Below are 23,855 nucleotides of genomic sequence, written 5' to 3'. Positions count from 1 at the left end.
CTGCAATAAAGCAAAACAAATTATTACTACCTTTCATCACAGCCACAAATGTGAGCATTTGGGGTGTGACCAAATTTTTTTTTTCACTTTGGGCCACCATAAAAATTTTTATAGTGACAGAAAGGCAACCAGAGGTGACATCTGTTTCCACCTTGTCAGTCTCCTTTTCCAGCCTGTCCTCTCTTGCTCTGAATTCTTTGCCTGGCATCAGAAAAAGCAGTCTTTCAAGATGGTGGAGGTTGAATCCATTGGGGTTTAGTGTCAACATAGACAAGTTGGTTCATTGTTTGTTTAATAGCCCATTTACCCCTTAGCAGAGCACTTAGGCAGATCCTCACATAAACACATTTAACCCAGAAATATTTCAAACTGTACTATATCCAAAACATCAACCACCTCCCTAAGGAGACCATACTTGCAACCATGGATGTTACCAGCCTGTACACTAACATCCCACAGCTGCTCTAATTAAAACTTCCAAAGCATCTCGTGTATCAGCATTCCCCACACTTAAAAATGGCGGTGGGTGTGCTTTAAAGCTTTGTTCAAAGAGCTTTAGATACAGTGCCCCCACCGCCATTTTTAAGCACAGGGATGCTGGAGACTGCTGGAGCGCATGGTAGTTACTGTGCTTGAGCAGACTTGATTTACTGAGTCTGCTCTGATGCTCTGTAATTACAGAATAGCCTTGCTGCTTGTGTATAGGTACCCTTAGATACTAGTACATTATCTTCTAGTGCTGTTATACTAAGTCTGGCCAGGCAGTCTATGTCTGCCTTTACATTAGAATATATAATACTCGTGTATTTACATTAGCATAAGCAATGTATAGAGTGACCCATTCTTATAAAGTAAATCCTACAGATTCTATATAAAGAAGTATTCATTATAGTGAAAAAGTTGTATATTGTCAGCTTAACCTATTCTTGCTTAACCTATTCTGTTTGTTCTTTCAGTTTTACCAACTGAAGAATGTACATAGTACATGAGCAAAAAAAATCATTGAAATATGTATCTTCTACAAGACACAGAGATTTATAATTAAATATATTGGAGTACTTTGAAAATATAGTATATAAACAAAAGTTTATACAGTCCGATGTGTTTATGTATACCGACCTAATGAATATGAGCAATGGACCACCTACCATAGTTAGGGACAATCTCAGGGATATCTCTGTCAGGCCTTCAGTCAGTGCAGATGTAGTTAGGGATCTTCTGGAAGGGCTGGACATTTTTAAATCTGCAGATCCAGATGCCCTCCACCCAAGGGTGTTGAGGGAGCTGGCAGGGGTCATTGCAGAGCCCTTGGCCCGACTATATGAGCATTCGTGGTCATCTGGCCAGGTGCCGGGGGATTGGAAACTGGCTAATGTGGTCCCAATTTTCAAGAAAGGGAGGAGGAAGGACCCAAGTAACTATAGGCCTGTAAGCCTCACCTCGGTACTTGGGAAGATCTTGGAGAGAATCATCAAGGAGCACATCTGTGTTGCCTTCAGGGGAGATCATGCTCAGGGGCAACCAGCATGAGTTCATCAAAGGCAGGTCCTGCCTGACCAACCTCATTGTCTTCTATGACCAAGTAACTAAGTCTTTGGATGATGGTGTCACCATGGACGTAGTCTTTCTAGACTTTAAGAAGGCCTTTGAGACTGTCTCTCACCCCATCCTCATCAATAAATTAAGCGACTGTGGCATTGATGCCTACACAGTTGGATGGGTAAAAAATTGGCTGACGGGGCACACCCAGAGTAGTGGTGGACGGGTTGTACTCAACCTGGCAAGATGTGAGCAGTGGGGTACCCCAGGGCTTGGTCCATGGGCCCGCACTGTTTAACATCTTCATCAGCGACTTGGACGAGGGGGTGGAAAGCACGCTGTCCAAATTTGCTGATGACACTAAGATGTGGGGCGAGGTGGACACACTTGAAGGGAGAGAGAGGCTGCAGATACATTTAGACAGACTACAGAAGTGGGCAAACGAGAATAGGATGGGGTTCAACGTAGACAAACGCAGGGTGCTGCACCTTGGGAGAAGGAATCCACAGCATACATACAGGCTGGGGAGTTCCCTCTTGAAAGCACAGAGGCAGAATGGCATCTTGGAGTCATTACTGACTCCAATTTGAACGTGAGCTGCCAATGCCAGACCGCAGCCAGAGAGGCCAGCCATACCTTGTTATGCATCCAAAGTTGCATCTCAAGCTGGTCCAGAGAGGTGATCCTCCCCCTCTGTGTGACTTTGGTCAGGTCACAATTGGAGTACTGCGTCCGATACTGGGTGCCGCGCTTTAAAAAGGATGTGGCCAGCCTGGAGAGGGTTCAGAGGAGGGCCACCCGCTTGGTGAGAGGGCAGCAGGACAGGCCCTATGAGGAGAGACTGAGGGACCTGAACCTGTTCAGCCTCAGCAAGAAGAGGCTGAGGGGGGACCTGGTGGCTGCCTACAAACTCATCAGCGGAGATCAACAGCAAATAGGTAGAGCCTTTTTCTCCCCAGCACCACCTGGGGTGACGAGGAACAATGGTAATAAGCTGATGGAGAATAGGTTTAGGTTAGAGATCAGGGGGCAATATTTTACAGTTAGGGTGGCCAAAATCTGGAACCAACTTCCCAGGGAAGTGGTCCTCGCCCCTGCCTTGGGCAAATTCAAAAGGAGGTTGGATGATCACTTGTCTGGGGTCTTGTGAACCCAGCATTCGTTCCTGCCTGTGGCAGGGGGTCAGGCTAGATGATCTGTTCAGGTTTATGCTGACCCTAGCTACTATGAAACTATGACCACTACTGATTGCACATACAACTTTCATGTTTGCATTTCCTCATTTGCTATGCAGCCATAATTTTCATGCAGTTCATTTTTTCTCAATAAACTAAAACTATGGAAGCTGCCTTTTGAACTTATTCCATGGTCTGATGATCCAGATGAACAGTCTCAGACCTTGCAAAAAAAATCAGTTTATAGTGCCCTGTAGAGTAGTGCAGGGCTCCTCTTTTGAGCCATCATAGCTTGAGTTGCTGCAGTACTCTGTAGTTAATTCAGATGTACACAGCTAGTTCCAAACAAGAAATACAGGGGATATTTCTGTTGTCTTTCTGAAGTAGAGTTCACTAGGTGCTGGGGCAGTGGATATACTGTAGGAAAATCCTAAATTTGGAAGGAAATCTGAGCATAAAGACTTTTTAATTTAAATTGCCAAACTTCAGTAAGGAGGTAAGTTTGTACCGTATGTTCAGCTTTCTTCAAACCAAGTGGGATCGTTATCTACTTATTAATTCTCTTTATTTGCCAAAAGTTGTTTGATACTGTCTGTGTTCAGGAATATTTGCAGTTATCTTAATAATTTTTTTTAAATTTACCTGTGTGCCCTTCTCTCTCAAATTTCAAAAGAGGATAAAACTAGTTTCATTTTAGGACTAGGGACAAGGAATGTATTCCTTATACAGGCTGAACTGAATCGTTCCTATAGAGAATTATACTGTAACACTTTTTTTTTCAGTTTATCATGACATTACGACAACTTTTAAAAAAACAACCATCCAGATGAGAAGACGACGCAAAGGTAACTAAAAAACTTCCAAGTAGTATTCTGCAGATAATTAATATTCCTTGGGTAAAGGTAAACCTGTATACTAACATGAACCACTTTTGGTGTAATTTCTTCATAATAATACAATCTGATATTAGTCCATAATGTTTTGCTAGCAGTAGGCAGTCTGTTACATTAAAAATACCAGTCTTTGCTAAGTCCTTATTGCATAGTTTAATTAGTACTGTCTGTGGTCCCATTTGTTGCTATTTCTGCCTCTTCCTCCTTTACGCCTCCAGTCACTGTCTCCCCAAATATCTCTGTGATCATTCCCTTACATCTTTATTATCCCCACATTCTTCAGCATCTCCTTCAAACTACTTAACTTGAGAGAGTTGTACTCATAGTGGCTAGAATTTTGGCATATTTTCTACCAGGAGTTGATTTAAAAATGAACAGACCATTAAACTGATTCAAGCAATATACACCATTTTACTCGCACGTAAATGTACCATAACCATATAGTTTAAGCACTAGTAATACTTCTTCCCAGGTTATTTGTTTTTTCTAAATCTTCATGATTGGGTTTGGTGATAGTGGTACGCCTGAGAAAACGGAGCATGCTGGAGAGCAGAAATCCCCACATACCTCTTTGTTTTCCTGGTTTAGCAGGGGTGGGCAAAGTCTGGCCCATGGGCCGGCAGTGGTCTCCATTTCCCAGCAACCCCTGCCCATGTGGCCGGTCTCCATGTGATAGTGGAAAGCTGGGGTTTTGCCATGGAGACTGGCCCCAGCTGCACTGGCAGACAAGAAAGGAAATGCCTGCTTTCAACTCTGTCATACCATGCTCTGGAAGTAATACCAACTACTCATTCTCATTCTAGTGTCTCTTCATCTCCTGTGGTTCACCAACAGGCTGGCAGGCTTTCTAACTAGGCAGATTGTCTTTAAAAAAAAAAAAAAGGTCCAACATAGAGTTGATATGCCTTTGTTGTGAGTTTTTTTGTTTTAAAGGACATATGCACTAAGGTTCATACCAGATGCCTGCTTTCTGGAGTGATAATAGGAACATGTATTTTTTCTTGCAGGTCTTTCTTCCAGTTCCCCTTATCCTCAAATGATAACTTAACTCAAATGAGATTAGTCATGATCATTCTCATCACTCCCTACCAACCAGTGCATGTTTGAGTGACAAAAGAGCCTCTTGTCGAGTTCCTAGACCTGACTGCATAGTATCATAGGCGCATATTCTATCCAGACCTAGAGTCTTTGCTTCTGACTGCTTCGATGTCAGCTGGGTAAACCAAGTATCATGGCTTTTGGCAGGGAATGTGCTTGAGCTCTGGGCTGCTGCAACTAGGATGATTCAAATAACTGAAGTCAGGTGATTTAAAATAAACTTGGATATTGCAATAGCGTACTGCAGTCTCACAGGGTAGACGCACCTGTTTAAAGGTTACACAACAGCCTTCTGTTTGCCTGTAGAGTTATTTGTGGTCGTCTTTTGCCTGCTGGTCTCCAGCATCCATAAGGGTCTGTTTCACACTTGCCCACTACTGAAAGAACCTGCTCTTGCTTGAGACCTCAGTGTTTTCTGAAACCTCAACCCATGTTCATCCTGGGTCATCTCAGAGTTCTGACCAAGTAAATCAGTGGAATTGCTTATCTTTCTGAAAGCTCCCCATTTACATTAGAAAAGAGGTTATACTTCTGGCCTTTCCCAGAACCCCACTTCATTATATCTACAGAACCAAGCCATTAAATCTATATCCATGTTTGTTCCTGGTGGTAGCTGCCTGTTCCAAAAGTCAGGGGCGTCATTACAAAAATCTGATGACCTGTTATATCTTGCTGTGTTACCATAGCTTATATATGTCTCCCCTGCCATGGAGCTTGAGCCACATTGTCAGTCACCTTCCGTAAGGTGCAGATTGGTTAATATCCTCCAGATTATTATGGAAAGCAAAAGATGGACTTAGCTACTGGGGAGGTGCCAGATTTAGGAAAGCAGTGCTGCAGTCACTGTTCAGCTGGTTGCAGTGATGCTCTTTGTCACACCATCCAGAGGAGGTAGTGTTCAATGGTCACCTGCAGTGGCATCCATGCTGATGCAGATTCACAAAGGCAGAACAGTTACCTACCTGATGGCAACTGGTTCTTCAAGATGTTGGAGGTATTGTGGATTCCATAGTTCACCCTTCTTACTTGCTTTTTATGAACTTTGAGTTCAGAAGAAAATGAGGGAGGATTTTCACTGCCCTTTGTCCTTCATGTCTTTACTTGGGAGCATACAGCACCACAGCTAACATGTATCACCCTACTAGACACTTATGTTTTAAGGACATGCGTCTTGTGTGCATAAACCCTGACACTGAGATCAGCATCACCTACAGCTGCTCAGAAAAAACCACAAAACAATTGCTTGTTCTACTATAACTTTCTCATCCGTTCCTGAAGTGTAGTGCATTTTGGCCAAGGTCTGACTGGGATTATAGGGAGAACAACCATAGGGGCTGGTGTCTTACTCATGAGGGTACAACATCAGTGCTTTCAGGAATTATTTGTTGGATCCTGTGTTTAAACCTCATACAGAATTTTTTTTTTATCTATTTGCTGTACATTAGTTTTCAGTGTCCTGGGTTTTATTTTTTGAATAGTTCTATTTTTAAACAAATTACTGATGCCATGAGTAAGCAGCAGAGGTTAAAAAGAAAGGTTCCTGTACAGACATGACCTCATTTGAATGGATTGAATTTATTACAGCAGAATTTATTGTTTTGCAGAACATTGATTTCAAAAGGAAATGAATATGGGCAGCAGATGACATTAAGTTCACAGGGTAGGTTTAGTTTATTGTGTAGCCTCTTAATTGGTGATATAATTAGGGTATGCAAGAGGAGCACAAATACAGTGATGGTTCTTTGTATGTAATTTCAATTTCATTCGTCACTAATTAAACTAAATGCTAGTGCATTTGAAGAGGATTGTTATATTTCACACATATGGGAAGTGCTTAATGATCGGTTCTCAATGAATCGGAGACCTGCTATACTTTTGCAGATTTAAGTGTTCTTTGTATTCAACTGTTTAGTTATTTTATCAGTTTCTACAGTCTTAACAATAGCTTTAGTAGTCTGGTGCATTGACATATACTTTTGATTTAATGTTGCTATAACATGTCTCTGTCTTGTGCTGCCATGTTGCTAGTATGAAACGATTGCTAATATATAAAATTATTAAGATAATATGGTTTTACTAGCATCCAATATGAGTGTGAATTTTCAGCATGCTGTTTTTTCTAAGTTAAAAACAATTTTCTTTTCAGAGTAAGTTTTTAGTAGTTATAAAATAAATAAAATCCTAACATGTTTAGGACTCTTCATAAAGCAACAGATAAGTAAAGTCAGATTGCCCTCTTGTTTAGCCATGTTGAATTTAATAGGTTATATGGTTATAACTAAATACAGTTTGCTTCCTAATGTTTTAAGGTAGCTTAAATAAATCTCAAATAAGTTGGCACTATTGTAAAGCACAGATACCTGAATACCATAAGTATTCTTACTGAACTAAACACTTACATTCTTATAAAAGAATACTGCTACTAATGTAAAATGCCAAAGTAAAGCTCTCATTAAGAACTATTAGGTTCTCCCCATGGGAAATGGAAAAAGACATTTTTTCAATATCTTCCTTCCAGTCTGGTCAACAGTACTGCATTTATAAGCTCTATCCAGAAGTAAGAGCTGCCTAGGGCACCTTAGAAGTGGCATTCATTCCTCAGATTATTATTGTCTTGTAATCTTGTTGGTAGGGTGGGAAATGAAGTCTGGCCTTTTTATCATCTCATGCTTTTTCCAGAAATTATCTTCTAGTAGCTTAATGTTCTGTTAATGCCCTGCCCTCTGTTCCTTTTAAGTATTAAACATGATGTCCTGAGATGTCCCTTCCAATCCTAATTTTCTATGATTCTATGTTATCTGATAACCCATGACTGACCCTGCTTAGAGCAGGGTAAGTTACACACACACATTTTATTTTATGCCTAGAATAATGCTTACATTTTTGTTCTTTTCAACAGCATCACACATGGGTGACTGGTGCTGCCTTAGGGCAGGCATATGCCCCCCCACCAGTGAGCAGTCAGCGACTAGGGGGAAGTCCCCCTTGCAGCTGATCTTGTGGTGGCCAGTCACTGCAGCCGCTTCCAGAAGTGGGTGTGGCCATTTCTGGGAGCACTGCAGCACTCCCACTCCCCAGCTGGTACTTGCATTGGCGCTCCTGCCTGCCCCCTCTGCCCGTCGCCTAAGTAGCGAGTGTGGTCAGTCAATGGGTGCATGTGCACCCCCCTGCACATCACCACTGGCATCACATCTAGTCTGCAGTCCACTCTAAACCTCGCATCATTTTTTGCTGTATTGCAGCCTAGCTAGTTATTCCCCATTTGGGATTTGTGCATTTGACTTCTCCCTTATCAGGATAGTACTTTACAATTACCTTCATTGAATTTCATTGGGTTGCTTTCTGACCACTCCTCTGGTTTGTTGAGATAATTTTACATTCTGGTCCTGTCCTTCGAAGTGCTTGCAACCACTCCCAGATTCATGAGCTTGGTCTCTGGCTCCATTACTGCATTATTATTTCCTTTTTTTAAATAGAAGGTACTTAAAAATTAAATCAGAATACACTGAAAATAGTTTTGTGTGTGTACTATTTCTTCTGTCATCACAGTCATTACTGAAAATACTGAATAGAACCAGGCTTGTCCCAGCCCTGTAATAGTGGCGGGGACCAGTATTTACAACCCCAGCCCCATCTGCTTTGGGCTCGCCTGCCTTGGCTCAGAAGTGGCAGAGCGGGAGAGAAATTGCTGCTCAGCACCAGGTAAAAGTGGCCCCTTCCCCTAACAACCTGGCGTAGGTCCCCAGAGCCTGCTCAGAGCTGCCCTGTATCTCTGCTGCAGTCACTGCCACCTCTGGGCTGCCCAGCGGGAGTGGTAATAGTGCAGAGCAGCTGCAGGACAGCCCAGAGGCAGCAGTAACAGACATGCAGGGCAGCCCAGTGTGGCACAGGCTCCAGGCGGTTGCACCAAGAACTGCCCGGTGATTGTGAAGGGGAGGGGCTGTTTTCCCCCTGTGCCAAGCAGTAGTTTTGTTTTTTATAGCCAACTGTCCTCTAGGACAACATGGGTCCTATGGGTTGTGACCAGGGATCCTGGTTTTCCGTGATAAAAAAGTACATATTCTCTAATAAAAACCCCAAAATCCATGATTCAAATTAAAGGCCCCCCACAGCCCACCCTGGCACCTACTGGTGTCTCTCACTTCCCCTCCATGGAGCCCAGGCCTGGATGCAGCCCCCTCAATGGGGCTCCCACCATGGCCCCTGTGCCACTCAGCTGTGTGCCGCTCTGTCCCACACCAAGCCCCACTGAGGAGGTTGCATCCAGGCCTAGGCTTCATGGAGATTGGTCCCCTATCCCAGATGCGGCTGCTCACCTGGCCATACAGAGTCTCCATACAGACCAGGCCTCCCACCACTGGTGCTGCCCCCACACTGTGCTGCATCACCCCACTGAACCAGCAGGCTGCGTCAGCTGTGCAGGGATCTCTGTGACGAGCTGCAGGCTGGTACAGGATGAAGATAGTTTCATAGTTAGTAGGGTCAGAAGGGACCTGAGTGGATCATCAAGTCTGACCCCCTGCCATGGCAGCAAAGAGTACTGGGGTCAAATGACCCCAGCAAGGTGTACATCTAACCTCTTAAAGACCCCCAGGGTAGGAGCCAGCACCACTACTCTTGGAAGTTGATTCCAGATCCTAGCTGCCCTGACCGTGAAGTAGCGCCTCCTGATATCTAGCCTAAATCTACCCTCTGCCAGCTTGTGACTTATTTCTAGTCACTCCTGGCAGTGCTCGGGGGAACAGGGACTCCCCCAATGCCTGCTGATCCCCCGTGACTAGTTTGTAAACGGCCACTAGATCCCCCCTCAGTCTTCTCTTTTGGAGGCTGAATAGGTTCAGGTCCCATAGCCTCTCCTCGTAGGGCCTGTCCTGCTGCCCCCTGATCATGCGAGTGGCCCTCCTGTGGACCCTCTCCATGTTGTCCACATCCCTCTTGAAGTGCGGCGCCCAGAACTGGATGCAGTACTCCAGCTGTGGCCTGACCAGTGCCACATAGAGGGGGAGGATCACCTCCTTGGACCTGCTTGAGATGCATTTGCGGATCTATGACAAGGTGCGGTTGGTCTTCCTGACTGCATCCCCACACTGCCGGCCCATATTCATCTTAGCATCAATGATGACTCCAAGATCCTTTTCTGCCTCTGCCCTGAGGAGAAGGAAGTTCCTCAGCCTGTCGGTATGCTGCTGGTTCTTCCTTCCCAGGTGCATCACCTTGCACTTGTCAGTGTTGAATCCCATCCTATTCTCGTCCGCCCACCCCTGTAACCTGTCTAGGTCCGATTGTAGCCTATTCCTTCCTTCTAACGTGCCCACATGCCCCCCACATTTTAGTGTCACCAGCAAATTTGAGCAGGGTGCTTTTTACCCCCTCGTCCAAGTCACTGATGAAGATGTTGATCAGCGCGGGCCCAAGGACCGAGCCCTGGGGGACCCCACTGCCCACATTCCTCCAGGCTGAAAATGACCCGTCCACCGCCACTCTCTGGGTGCGGCCCTCCAGCCAGTTGGTGACCCCTCTGACTGTGTAGGCGTCAACACCACAGATGCCTAATTTTTTAAGTTTTGTTGTGACCAAGAGGGAGGAATTAGTGGATGATGTGTAGGTGATGGGAGACTTGTCAGGAGGTGATTATGATACACAAGAATTTATGATCCAGAATTTGGGAAAGCATAACGTCAGCAAAATAAAATATACTAGATTTCAAAAAGGCAGATTTCAGCCAACTCAAGGCAATAATAAGCATGGTGCCATGGGAAGATAGACTGAAGGATAAAAGTTCAAAGGAGGACTACAAATTTCCAAAGTGCACAGTACTGGAAATCCAACAAGAAACTGGCATGAAACTGTTCCAGCACAATGGAAGCACAGGGAGAAAGGTAAGAGATCAGTGTGGTTGCACAAGGAGCTTCTAGGATTCTTCCATGGCTAAAGGAAAGCATAGAGGCAATGGAAAGATGGGCAGATCACTCAAGAAGTGTACCAAGGAATAGCAAGAAACTGGAGGAACAAAATCAGGAAGGCAAAAAATGAGCTGTACTTGGTGAGGGGAGCTTAAGGACAGCAAGAAGAGGTTCTTTAAGCTGGCCAGAAAAGCAGGACCAAGGACATTGTGGGTCCATTGTTAAACAGCCAAAATGAACTCTGAACAGAAGAGGCAAAGAAGGTAGAGCTGCTTGCAGCTACTTTGCCTCTGTTTTCACAAAAAAGTTACACTGCAATGAAACACCAAATAAGGATTCTCTGGCTAAGGACAGGGACAAGCTGCAGGATGAGACAACAAAAGAAATAGAGTGCTTTTGATGAATCTGAATGAATACAAGTCAACAGGACCTGATGAACTTCATCCCAAGATACTGAAGTAACTGGCAGAGGAGCTTTTGGAGCTTTTGGCAATAATATTTACAAAGCTCTGGGAGATGGGCAAGGTACCAGTGGACTGGAAAAGAACCAGTGTAGTTCTTCTATTTTGAAAAAGACAGAACAAGGGACCTGGAAAATTATAGACCTGTTACCCTTGCCTCAATACCTGGAAGTTACTGGAGCATATCCAAAGGGAGTCTGTTTACAAACATCTGGAGCGGGGAAAGGCTGATCACGAGCAGCCAGCATGGATTTACTAAAAACAAATCATGCCGAACAAACCTGATATGCTGCTTTGACTATGTGTGCAGATGAAATAGATGTAGTGGAGATAGTGTATCTGGACTTCAGCAAGGCAACTGGATAAATGTGGGCTAGACAAAACGATGGATAGACAACTGATTCAATAGCCTCAAGCAAAAGGTGATTGGAAATGCCTCCATGTCAGAATGGTAGGAGGTTTTTAGTTGAGTCCCACAGGGGTCTTTCCTGTGCCCAGTGCTGTTCAACATGTTTATTAACAATCTATTGATCTACTGGGGGACATGACTTATGAGGAGAGGCTGAGGGAGATTATTTAGTATAGGAGACTGAGTGAGGATTTAATAGCAGCCTTCAACTACCTGAAGGAGGGTTTGAAAGAGGATGGAGCAATGGTTTCAAGTTGCAGCAAGGCAAGTTTAGGTTAGATGCTAGGAAGAATTTTCTTAATTTTCTTAGAACAGGTTACCCAGAGAGGTGGTGGAAGCTCCATCCTTGAAGGTTTTTAAGACGTGGCTAGACAAAGCTTTGGCAGAGATGATCTAGTTTGTCATGGACCTGCCTTGAGCAGGAGGTTGGACTAGATAACTTCCTGAGGTCCCTTCCAACTGTCATTTTCTATGATTCTATGATCTGGATGCTAGAATTGAGAGCTCTTTGAGCAAGTTTGCAGATGACATGAAACTGGGAAGTATTGTGAACTCATTGAAAATCAGAAGCACAGTTCAGAAGGAACATGACATGCTGAAAAGCTGGGCTGGAACTAACAGGATGAAGCTCAATGCTGATAAGTGCAACACATTTGAGAAGAATAATAAAAAAAACCCTAAATACAAAATGGGTGTTTTGACAGCACTGTGGAGAAAGATCAAGAAGTCTTGGTGGATCATAACCTCAGTAAGAGTCTATAGTGTGATATAGCTGCATAAAAGGCAAACACATTTTTGAGCTGCATCAATAAAAGTGTTAGGTGCAAGACAGAGGAGGTGATAGTGCCCCTCTACTTGGCATTGGTTAGGCCTCATCTAGAGTACTAGGTGCAGCTTTGGGGTTCACATTTTAAAAAGGACATGGAGAAGTTAGAGAAGATCCAGAGAATTGTACAAGGCGAGATTGAAGGAATTAGCCATGTTCAGCTTGCAAAAAAGTCACTGAAGAGGGAACAAGATGGCACTCTTCAGCTATCTGAAACTCTACTATAAATAGGGTGCCCATATGTCCCATTTTGGCCAGGGGACACTTCAGGATTCTGGAGTCCAGCAGGGAGGCGGAGTGGCATACTGCACCAGGCAGGTGGCTGGGCAGGCACCACTGCACCTGGGCAGGAGTAAAGCAGGCAGACTGCAGCAGGCACTGCCCCATCCACATGTGACCCATCCTTGCTCCCACACAGGAGCAGCAGGTCCTGTCCAGTACACCATGCCTCCCCACCAGACTCTGGCTCAGGACTTTTGACCAATCCGCTAGGACCAGGCTACAGAATCCTGGAGCATCCTGGCCAAACCAGGCGTATGGTCACTGTAGCTATAAAAGAGAGAGCAAGAACACCTTTTCTGTCTTAGTACAGAGACCAGGATAACAGACCAGTGCCTTGAAGCTGAAGCAACGTAGGTTTAGTTTGGATAGTAGGAAAAATTGCTTCACTGTTAGAACAGTGAGGCAGTGGAACAAACTGCCTAGGGAAATTGTAGACGCTCCATCATTGGAGGTGTTTAAGAAGAGACTGGACAAGCATTGGCCAGGGATGATCTAGGAGTAGCTGTGCCTGTGCTATGCTCTACTAAGGATATTTCTAGTGCTTCTGGGTTTTGCTAGCTGCCCCATGGGATTGGAAAGCAATTGTTTTCTCCTCCTTCCCTCCCCATCCCCAAAATATAGCAACAGGAATTGCCTTTCTCAGAAGTGTTGGGTGTTGGCTGCAGCCAAGGTTGGGGATTTTGCCTGAGGTATTAGTGCTCCGCAATCTGGAGGTTCCTGGCTAAAAGACTTTGAGCCTCTGCTCAGGATTAGACCAATTGCTGTATTTGGAGTCAGGAAGAGATTTTACCCCACGTTCAGATCTGTACAGACTGTGGGGGCAGGGGCTGCCTTCCTTTGTAATGAGGGTGTGGCCCTCTTCCTTGGATTTCTCAAGCCTATTTTAACCGTCACAGCTGCAGGCACTGGCTGCCACTGTCCCCTTACCTTACCTGTTGCAGGTTAGGGTGCTATGCCTTTTGGTTATGTCCAGGTTGACTGTAGTTTCATTAATGCGTTAGACAGTGGATTTGTAGGAGATGATTTAGATAGTGGTGATCCTGCCTCTGGTAGGAGGTCGAACTAGATGACCTCCGGAGATCCTATCCAGCCCGACTTTTTCTCTGTTTCTGTGATTGATTCTGATCTGTCACTTACCTTGCCAGTTTAATAACTGATTGCACCAAGCTGCACATTTCTTGAAGCACTTACAAGTTTGCATGAAAGACCCATGTTAGTAATTACTGTGTTCTGCCCAAGTACCACTTGGGATCATTCAGATATATAATTGTAAATTAACACTTAAAATATTGAAGATCTAATGTATAAGTAAAGCTAAATAGAATGTTGTAACTCTGCAAATCAGCTCTACTGGCCTTCCAGCCATAGTAGTGACTAATGGCATCTGTCAGAGTTAGACTTGTATTTAAAGTTCTGTGATTCTTATTCTACCTCCACCCACTCGTGGAACTGCAGGAGCTGAGGGTATGTCTGCATTGCAGAGGAAGATTTAATTGCAGCTTGGATTGTTAGCTTTAACCGACCACTATAATAATAGCAGAGGAGATGCAGGCACTTCAGACCTGCTGTCAGAGAATAAAATAGGGCAAGGCAGACTCAACTTCCTTTGTGGCATATAAGGTTCCCTCTGGTTGATAATGGCACTCCAGCTACTTGTGCTGAAGTCTTTGCTTTGTTGTGTTAAACCTGGTGAGGTGCTTCATAAACTCATTCTGAGTTAACATACACTATTACAGCTTCCCTCTGAGTAAAGAACTTTCTCACAAAGAACAAACAGCTCTGAGGTTTTAGTATACAACTTATAAAATGTAAGCCTGTTATTGTTTTGAGTGTGTTTAGAATTTCAGGATGAGAGAATTTACTTCCCTTTGCTCAGCTATCTTCGTGGATGTACTCTGCTGCAAAATGTTGTATCAACTAATTCTCCTAAACCAGTGGAAGATAACAAAAAATCCGTATTTAAAAAGGAATGTAAATGTAATCTTTGCTCAAGAAAGCACTCACTCAAGTTGTATTGTAACCAAATTTGCATCTTAGATGAAGCCCTGAATAGGTATTTTCTGTCTCCATTCTTGGAGTGTGGGTATGTTTGGTAATATTTAAGCTTCTTGAAAAATTAAGCTTTTAAAGGAAGTCTGTTCAATTCAGCAACAATATTGTGATGATGATAGTAAGTAAGCAGATCTCCAGAGTGCTTTTCTTTGCAAATGGTGTGCTTTTGTAAAGCTTATGGTAGGAACAAATTCTGAGCAGTAGCCTGTTGCCTGATTTCCAAGGCTGTAATCTTCATCTGTTAAAAATCTACAGAAAGCTACTTTGACTGAAGAAAGAGGAAAGCTGTGAAGCAAAGCACCAGAAATGGAATGTTTTGGGCCCCTGACAAATGAAACCCTAACAAATAACCTTTCAAAGATCATTCATACATGACTTTGTCTAGAACTTGATTCTGCCTCAGAATGTAAAAATCAATATTTTCTTAAATGGCAGAACAAATGGTTTTAGATGTTATAGGTTTTGTGGGGTGTTTTTTTTCCAATTATAGGACAGAAGAAAAAGGGAAGTATTAGAGCAGCAAACCATGCAGTACTGTAATAGATTTTTTTACTCCATTTAGTCAGCAACAAGACTGGCCCACGGAGAGGAGTAATCTACAAGAGCTGTCTTTGCAGGTTTTAAATAAAATTCATTAGATCTATCACACCGGCCTTTAAAGATTTATAGACCTAGGTCATATGAAACAAGTTTCCCTTAGGGAGCTGGAAAGCAAAATTAATTCCAGGAAAACCCCAAACAAGGAAAAAAACTAACTTCAGTAAAATATAGCAAGGCTTAGTAAAACATTTCCAATTAATGCTGATGCACTCTAATTATGCATTACAATCAATGTGCTGCTCTGGGATGGAAATAGGTTTGCAGCATATTTATATTTATCCCCTAAGCACCCACCTCGTTGTTTCTTTACATCCATCCCCCTCAGCGCCCATTTTCTTAGAACTTTTTTTTATTGATTTTCTTTTTTGTATCCTGTTCTGTGTTGTTTTGCAAAAGGTAAATTCTCCTTAAACTTAAAATCCTTTCTACCCCCAGTGCGTATCTCTTGTTTTTTAGCCTGGTTTTTAGCCTTTGTATAACTTTTAGGCAGTAAATCTTCTCTATAACCCTAAAGTGTAAACAACATAATTCGGAGCGCTGTAAAATCATTTCTTTTCTACAAAAAGAGCAATTTAGTGTACTAAATTATCAGTGTAGCCTTAGCCCCCAAAGTTTTTAGCTGCTTCACTTCCGATTTTTCAATACTGTAGCACTGAAATGTCAAAATGCCGGCATGTTTTCTTCTGATGGTGCCTCCTATATCACTTTCTACAATGCTTTCCTGTGCTGTGTTCCTCTCAGCATTGCTTTGTACGCTTCCAGTTTTCATACACTCTGCCAGACAATGCCACTATCAATTCAAGGTCCTTCTTTTCAGCATTCTGTAGCATGTGACATCTGGTGGCCAAATATAGGGGGCAAGTTAAATTTGCTGGAATCTCCATGTATCTTCCTTGTCAGTGAAGTGTGTCTTATGCCCACTATTGTTGTTAAGTTTGACATTTGCAAAGAATCTGAGATATATGAGGCATAGGCCAAGGAGAGTTAATATGCATGTCTTTACTTCTTTTTGTAACTGTCATGCAGTCTTTTTATTATGACTGTTTTTCCTCTGTTTCTAGTATATTTTCTCTGCCCTTTCTGATACATACTGGGGCAAAATGCTATTCACTCAGCAGGGAATAATTCACTCACTCATCTGTTCACCAGGGATATGCAGGGAGATTTCTTCACTGACTCCTATAAAATTGAACTGATTACTATCAAATTTAGCCATTAACATAAGAAGTAATGATTTCTTCTCTGGGACTTGAGAAAAAATTCTTTTTAGTGTGAGCTGAACATAAATGCCAAAATATTACCATCCTGGGACCCCAGGCTGCTCCCAGGGCTCATGTGCCACTCATAGCTTTGCCCAACAAGAGCCAGTACAGTTTCCCTTATACTCAGAATCCGGCGAGCAGCTCTGGAGAGCCCTGTCAGTCGTATGCTGCTGCAGCTGAATAGCCTTGCAGACAGCAGCACTGGAGTGGTGGAGGCAGAGAATGACAGGGCAAGGGAAAGCCCAAGAAGAGAGTAGAGCAGCAGCATCCTGCTCCATGCTAGTAGCAGTCTGGATTTGGAGAAGGACAAGAGGATAGATAGTATTTCTGTCTTCTAGCAGCTAGAGTCAGAGACAGAGTGGAGGTTTGCACATCTCAGATGCATTCAGATATGGTGGGTGGTATCCCACGCAGCACCCAGAGAAGAGCATGGAAGCAGAAACCTTTTTTTTGTGGTGGGAGCTAAATTTTCATCAGGAGGATGTTGCTGGCCCCAGAGCTCCTTGGTCTCTCCTTTTCCTAATCCATCATCCACTCTATCTTCTTTCTCTCATCAGGGTTTAGTGCTGGGGCTAGTCAGTATCTGGTATGGTTCTTGGGATCAGTCTCGGTCTAGTAGGGCATGATTGGCCCTCTTGCACTTCATCCTGCATACTTTTCCCAAATTCTGACGCGTCTTTCCTTGTGGTCTTGGCCCTGAACATTTGTTTCTCTCTTGCATATAAGTTCTTACTCAGCTGGTATGCCACCCTTATGGCAACTGCTGCCAGCTTTACAGACAGCTTCCAGGATCTCTGCTCAACTGAGTAAACACTAAGATCCCTTTCCACCTATTAGTTACTGAGGTTAGCCTTGAATTAGGAGACTAATTTGCATCTTCTTGCCTGTGATCTGGGGCCTGCAGATCAGCTTCTTTTCATCACTAACTTGAAGTGATGCTTGCCACTTAAGTTGGCTTTCTGTTGCTTTGGTGATTTTTTTAACTGTTTTGGAAAACTTTGACTCCCTTTTTAGGAAAGACAGACAAACAGAGCACAGTGCTATGAATTACCCGGTCTGCCTTTATTTTGTAGTATGTGCTTGCAGAATATAAGCTTTAAACTTTGACAGTTAATAAGTAACAAAGCACCTTTCAGGCATGTTTCACAATGAAGCTAGAGCAGATGTTTCTTAAGACAAACTGATTTGTCATTCTAATGAACAAATCCTCAGAGAACTCCTAAATCCAGCATTGGTTCAAATTCTGTCTTCATGCAACTCCTTTGTTTTATTTTTGTGTTTCTCAATGTGTTTGATTTCTATGATAGTCTTCCCCAAAAAGTGCAGGGTGGCTTGTAACAATAAAATCATAAGAACGGATAAAATAATAAAACAGTTCCCCCAAAAAGCTAGTCAAAGCTTAACTCCTCCTGCTAAATGCTTGCTCAAATAAAAAAGTCTTACAATGCTTACAAAAAATGGACAAGCTTGGGTTCTGGTGGGCCTCAGTGGGGAGGTAGCTGCGGAGCAACGATCAAATGCCAAGTGTGTCCTTATTGCAAAGAAGGCTAACAGCATACTGGGCTGCATTAATAGCTGTGTTGCCAGCAGATCAAGGGAAGCGATTGTTCCCCTCTATTCAGCACTGGTGAGACCACATCTGGAGTCCTGTGTCCAGTTTTGCTCCCCACACTACAGAAAGAATGTAGACAAATTGTGGAGAATGCCACAGAGAATAACGGAAATAGTTAGAGGGCTGGGGCATATGCTTTCTGAGGATAAGCTTAGGGAACTGGGCTTATTTAGTCTAGAGAAGAGAAGACTGAGAGGGAACTTAATAATAGCCTTCAACTACCTGAAGGCTGGTTCCAAGGAGGATGGAGCTAGACTGTTCTCAGTGGTGGCAGATGAGAGAACAAGGAGCAATGGTCTCAAGTGGCAGCAAGGGAAATAGAACTTTGAAAATATCCAACCTAGTTAGATTGGATATTGGGAAAAACTTTCTCACTAGGAACTTTCTCACTAGGAGGGTGGTGAAGCACTGGAACAGGTCACCCAGAGAGGTGGTGGAAGCTCCATCCTTGGAAGTTTTTAAGACCCAGCTAGACAAAGCTGTGGGTGGGATGATGTAGTTGGGGATAGTCCTGCTTTGAGAAGGGGGTTGAACTAAATGACCTCCTGTGAGGTTCCTTCCAACCCTAATTTTCTTATGATTGCAAGAATGGCCTTCCATGTAATTATTGCCAAGTGAACTTGGTGCACAGATGGTATTTGCAGGAGGTTGTTCTTAGCTGACCTTGGATTGCAGTGGGACATAAGGAAGGAAGCAGCAGTTCCTTAGGTATACAGGACTTTATAGGTGGAAACCAGTGCCAGAAAGGTACTGAAAGCCAATGTAGATTCCAGAGCACTGAAGCAATGTGTTCCCAGCTATTCACCCTCATCAGAAAGCAGTCCACCATGTTCTGCACCAGCAGCAGCTTCTGGACAGTCCTCAAGTGGAGCCCCGTAGAGAGCACACTGCAGTAGTTAAGTCTCAGGGTTATGAAAACATAGTGATGGTGGCCATGTCTGAATCAAAGAAAAGGTGTCAGCCTTCACACCAGCTAGAATCCAAGTGCATCAAAGGATCCAGGAGTGTCACAGGACTGCAGAGCTGAGGCCCCTAGCAGATGTTACTATTAAGATATGATTAACCAGTTAATCACATCTTAAGTAGTAACCCAGCCACATGTTAATGCAATGTATGGTATAATAAAACAAGGAATAAGTCAAAACTGTATTGCACAAAATGTAGAACTTTGTGGCTGCTTCCCATCACACCCTAAATTGTACGTGTGGTCAGGCTGATCAAAGCTCCCAGCTTCAGGAGCAGTGGGAGTGCCTGATGCGCTCCCAGGGCTAGGAGCCCTAATCAGCTGGCTGCTTCTCCCAGCCAGGAGGCGCAGCAGAGTCAAGGGCTCCAGTGTGCCCCCAGAGACTGGCAGCTCTGATCAGCTGCTGCTCCCAGCCTTGGGGGTCCATCAGAGCCCTTGACTCCAGTGTGCCTCTGCATCTGGGAGCAGCAGCTGATCAGGGCTCCCAGGCTCTGGGGCACAGCAGAGCCCTTGATTCTGATGCATCTCTGAGGCTGGAAGACCTGATCAGCTGGTCTGTTCCCAGCCTCTGGGACACAACAGAGCCCTTGCTTCCACCATGCTCCAGAGGCTGGAAGCAGCAGCTTGCTCGTCAGGCTCTGGAGCAGCAGAGCCCTTGACTCCAATATGCTACTGAGGCTGGGAGCGAGGATCATCTGACTGGCTTCCTACTTGGAAATACAGGGGAAGCCTGGGATCATGATCCCAGGCTCATGCTGCAGCAGCAATATGGCATGATTGGGATCTGATCCCACAATCATGACTCCTGCTATGCATGTGCAACATGGCAGGAAGTGTGATTGTTGGGATTATGCATCAGATCCCATAACACCTTTAAAAGAAGGTCTGCCAGGGGCCTCAGTGACAAAGGGAGGTTGAACCCCATCAATGATAGGTGTCCCAATCTCCCCACCACCACAACCACCTCTGCCTTGTCTGGATTCAGCCTCAGTTGGTCCAGTCCCAAACTGTAACCAGGCAGAGGGTAAGGAACAGTCTGCAGGACCTGGGTCAGATGAAAAGTAAGAGAACGAGTTGGGTGATGTCAGCATACTGTTGACACCTTGCTCCAAATCTCCATACACATTGAACATGAGGGGTGATGAGATGGATCTTATTTTAGCTAGAAAAGCTTTGAGCCTAAGTCACAAAGTTATTATTCCTCAGTTCTCGCCTAGATTCCAAGCTTTGGAAAGTATCGAATTAATATCCTCACATTACTGGGAGAAAAAGACTCACTTACCATGATGTAATTGGTGAATGTTCATATATTTCTTCTGCATACTTGTGAATCCCACAAGAAGCATTGTTTTTTTTTTTAGTGTGAGACAGCACTTATAAAGTTTATTACCCAAATTTCTGCTGTTCAGCATTTCTTCCTCTTTACATGTCTTAGCCTTACTGGGTGCCTGTACACGCAACTGGAGATTAGTTCCCCCTAAATTGAAATGTGGGTTTTTAAAAACCCACTGTTTCAATTTAGGGATAACTAAAAACCCGTCACATGTACAAGGGTGAGGGGGCTTAATCTTTTTTTGTTTTCCTCCAGCCTATCTGCCTCTTCCGCTGTGGGGCAGGGAAACTGCCCGGGGCGAATTGCTGGCAGGCCAAACAGTCCCCGAGTTCTTCCCTCTGCAATGGCAGTGCCCCCCAGGAACCACATGGGCCAGGTGCCAGCGGGTGGGCACCGCCATTGCGGAGGCAAGCACCAGGGTTCCCCGCAGCTCACTCCTTCCCGCGGGAGAGGCAGGTAAGCTCCAGAACCCCATGCACTGTCCTCGCTGCCTTCCCACCACCTGGGACCACCCAGGAATGGTTGGCTTGCCACTGGGGCAAAGCAGCAAGGCAGCAGGAGGGTGGCTGTGTGTGCTGGCAGTGGGAGACGGTGGCAGGGATGGTGCACAGGGCACTGGAAGCCTGCCAAACCCGAGCTTCCCTGAGCACATCAGATTCCAGCACCCCGTGCACTGTTCAACTTTGTTAGGTAGCAAACTAAAATACCTCGGATGGGTTTTACCTTGCTATGTAATAAAGTCATTTAAAGTGGAATAATCTGCTGAGTGTGGAAATAGCAATGCTATTAAAGCGGTGCAAAAAGGGCGTTTAAGCCGCTTTAAAGGCCAGTTTTGTTGTGTGTACAAAGGCCCATTGATGGTGACATTTTTTATGTAATTGTGCAATGTATTAAGTAACCTATCTTTAATAGAGAAATCAAGTGACTTTACATCAGTGTGGCTGTGAAGAGTGTAAGGAGTAATATGCCAGTATTTGTGCTATTTTATCATTAAGGAAAATTCTGAGGGCTTTCAGTACTTGTAATTTCATGCCATTTTGAGGTTGCAGCAGGGCAGTCTCTGGTGGTGATAGAGGTTGTGTTAAAGTCTCCATGTTTTTAACTAACATTCTCATTGGTCTACTTGCTAACTTTTTTTTTCAGGGCATGGTCTACGTTGTCACCGAGCTATTATCAGTATCTGCAAACTCATCGGGATTACAGACATGTATGCCAAACTGCGTGGCTCCCATAATATGCTTAACCTCACCAGAGCACTCTTTAAGGGATTGGCAAACCAGGTACTTTTTACAATCCACATTTGTAGTCCATTGTTCATTAGTTCAAAAGGTGGACTACTATCAATGTGGTCAGTTGAAGAAGATGATGCCTTAATCATATGTTCCCATTATTATTCTGTGATAATCTATTTAAGGTGACTGGGAAACAGTCAGTAGAAGGGTGTAGTCTCTGACCCTGTGGCCCAATCAGTAATCAACTAACATTTAAATAGAGCTTATGAAAATATGCTTCTCCTTTTCTGCTGTTGCCAGTGTTTTTACAGTGCAGTTCTAAGCAACAGCAAAATCATGGCTTGTCTTTTAGTTGTAACGAGCTTTCAGGAGTGATAGTATATGGCAGAACAAATGGAGGAAAGGCAAGAGACCCATTTGGTGACTCACTGTTCCCAGAGATGGTCATTAAATTTAGCTCTTTCAACCTAACAAAAATAGTTATTACCTCAAAGTGTTTGCAGTGGGCAGCACAGCTGCTTCATTACTGGTGAAATAGCAAGATTTATAGTAAACTGAGACTAAATGGCAAGCGTAATGTGGCACTGGGAAGCTTACTATCTGATGCCTATCAGAAGCTTCTAGCATCCATTTACCTGTCCATCTGGAGGAACTATGTTGTACTGGATGTTTGCTTTAACTTTATATTTTCCTATCCAGCGCCCCCATCTTCAAAACAGCTTCCTTTGGGATGCTGACTTAGTCACTGCTTGTTCATACTTTCACAAAAGACACTACAGGTTATAGTAGGATCTGTTCCAGAGAGGAGTGCTGCTAAGAATGACACTACAGTGCCAGCAAATCAGAAAGCCTGAAATGGTAACAGCTCACCCAGAAGTATAAAGCTGCTTTGGATTTACCAACAGAAAGGACACCATTTGCCCAATTCATTTAACTGTTCTATCCACTAACCTACTGCTGATCAGTCTTTACTTTATACACAGTAGCTAAAATATTTTATTAGAAGATAAATGCAAATAGTGTTGCTTACAACATTGAGACCTTGAACCCTCATAGGCAAACTGCATTCTACTGTGTGTCTCAGGTCAATCTCAGATAAATATCATTTAGAGACCAGTATACTCAAAACAACAGGGTAAGCTAGCCTTTCTCCTGGTAACATTTACCACAGATCCTTTTTATTTCTTCTCCCTTCTCCAAACAGAAAACCCACCAGGACTTGGCAAATGAGAAGGGCCTGCACGTGGTGGAATTCCGTGAGGAGCAGGGCCCATTGCCTCTCCTCATGGCGTCCCCTCAGGGGACAGTCAGAAAGGATCCCGAGACAACAGCGAATGTTCCAGATGTCAAGCTGGAGTGGAATGAAGTAAGGGTGGCACACGGATTGAGACATTGTTCCTGGTCCAATGTCAAGAGAACGGGGTGGTGAAAACCTGGACTGTGCTGTGGCCTGTGTGCAGGGCTGCTGCTGCTGCACGGGGGCAGAGAAAGTCCATCCCAGAGCAAAGATTTACCTACATTTGCACCCCAGATGAAGCCTATGGGGAAAGCCTCCAGCAGTGCCCTTTAAACAGCTGTATGTTAGTGACAGCTCATGTTGCTGCTGCTGTGACTCCAGTACTCAGCAACAGAGTTTATTTTTCCACTATCAGCTGTCCTGAATGTAGATGGCTGATGTACAGCAGCACTGATTCCATACATGCAATTACCTGGTCCCAGACCTAAAGATGTTCTGTAATAAGCAGATCCAATTTTTTTCCTTCCAGGTATGTTGGAAACTATTAAAAACCTCATTGGAAAAAATACAGTTAAGAATTCTCATCACCTAATAAATTGCTTTTTCAAAGTTGCTTAAAGTTTCTATTTGTGCCCTAAGAGTACAAGCATTGTGTAGGGTATAAGTTAGCACATTGGCTCCCCCGTCTCTCAAGCAGATAATCTATCCCCAGAGTGTGCAACTGGAGATACCTGTTTAGCTGGAGGAGTGAGGGGTACAGACTGGAAAGAGGGTGGAGGTGAAGGGAAACCTAGAGTTGGTTTAGGATTTCCTAGAGCCAGGGAAAGAACTGAAGGAGAGAGTGATGTTAGGTTGGGGGTGGGGTGCAGCGGGTACCTAAAGGGGTTTAAAATTATGTGTACAGTAAAAGGGGAGGCAGGCAGGAAGGGAGATGGTGATAGGAAGAGAAGAAAAAAAGATGATGTAAAGGGGAACCG

At 44.0% G+C, this 23,855-nt stretch overlaps 1 protein-coding gene across 1 annotated transcript in view; it reads left to right on the top strand.

Annotated features, from left to right (window-relative positions):
- Positions 1-23,490, top strand: part of MRPS5 (mitochondrial ribosomal protein S5) — a 109,829-nt gene extending 86,339 nt beyond the window's left edge. Inside the window, exons 9-11 of the mRNA XM_090052614.1 lie at positions 3,497-3,559; positions 21,553-21,689; positions 22,846-23,490. Coding sequence (XP_089908740.1) covers positions 3,497-3,559; positions 21,553-21,689; positions 22,846-23,070 — 425 coding nt within the window. The 3' untranslated portion in view covers positions 23,071-23,490. The remainder of the gene's footprint in view (positions 1-3,496; positions 3,560-21,552; positions 21,690-22,845) is intronic.
- The last annotated feature ends 365 nt before the right edge of the window (positions 23,491-23,855 follow it).

This window comes from Crocodylus siamensis, chromosome 1, assembly GCF_052110815.1.
Source record: "Crocodylus siamensis isolate JL-2025a chromosome 1, ASM5211081v1, whole genome shotgun sequence".
Classification (NCBI taxonomy): domain Eukaryota; kingdom Metazoa; phylum Chordata; order Crocodylia; family Crocodylidae; genus Crocodylus; species Crocodylus siamensis.
Note: the sequence above shows the minus strand (reverse complement) of the source record. Positions and strands in the feature narration are given on the sequence as shown.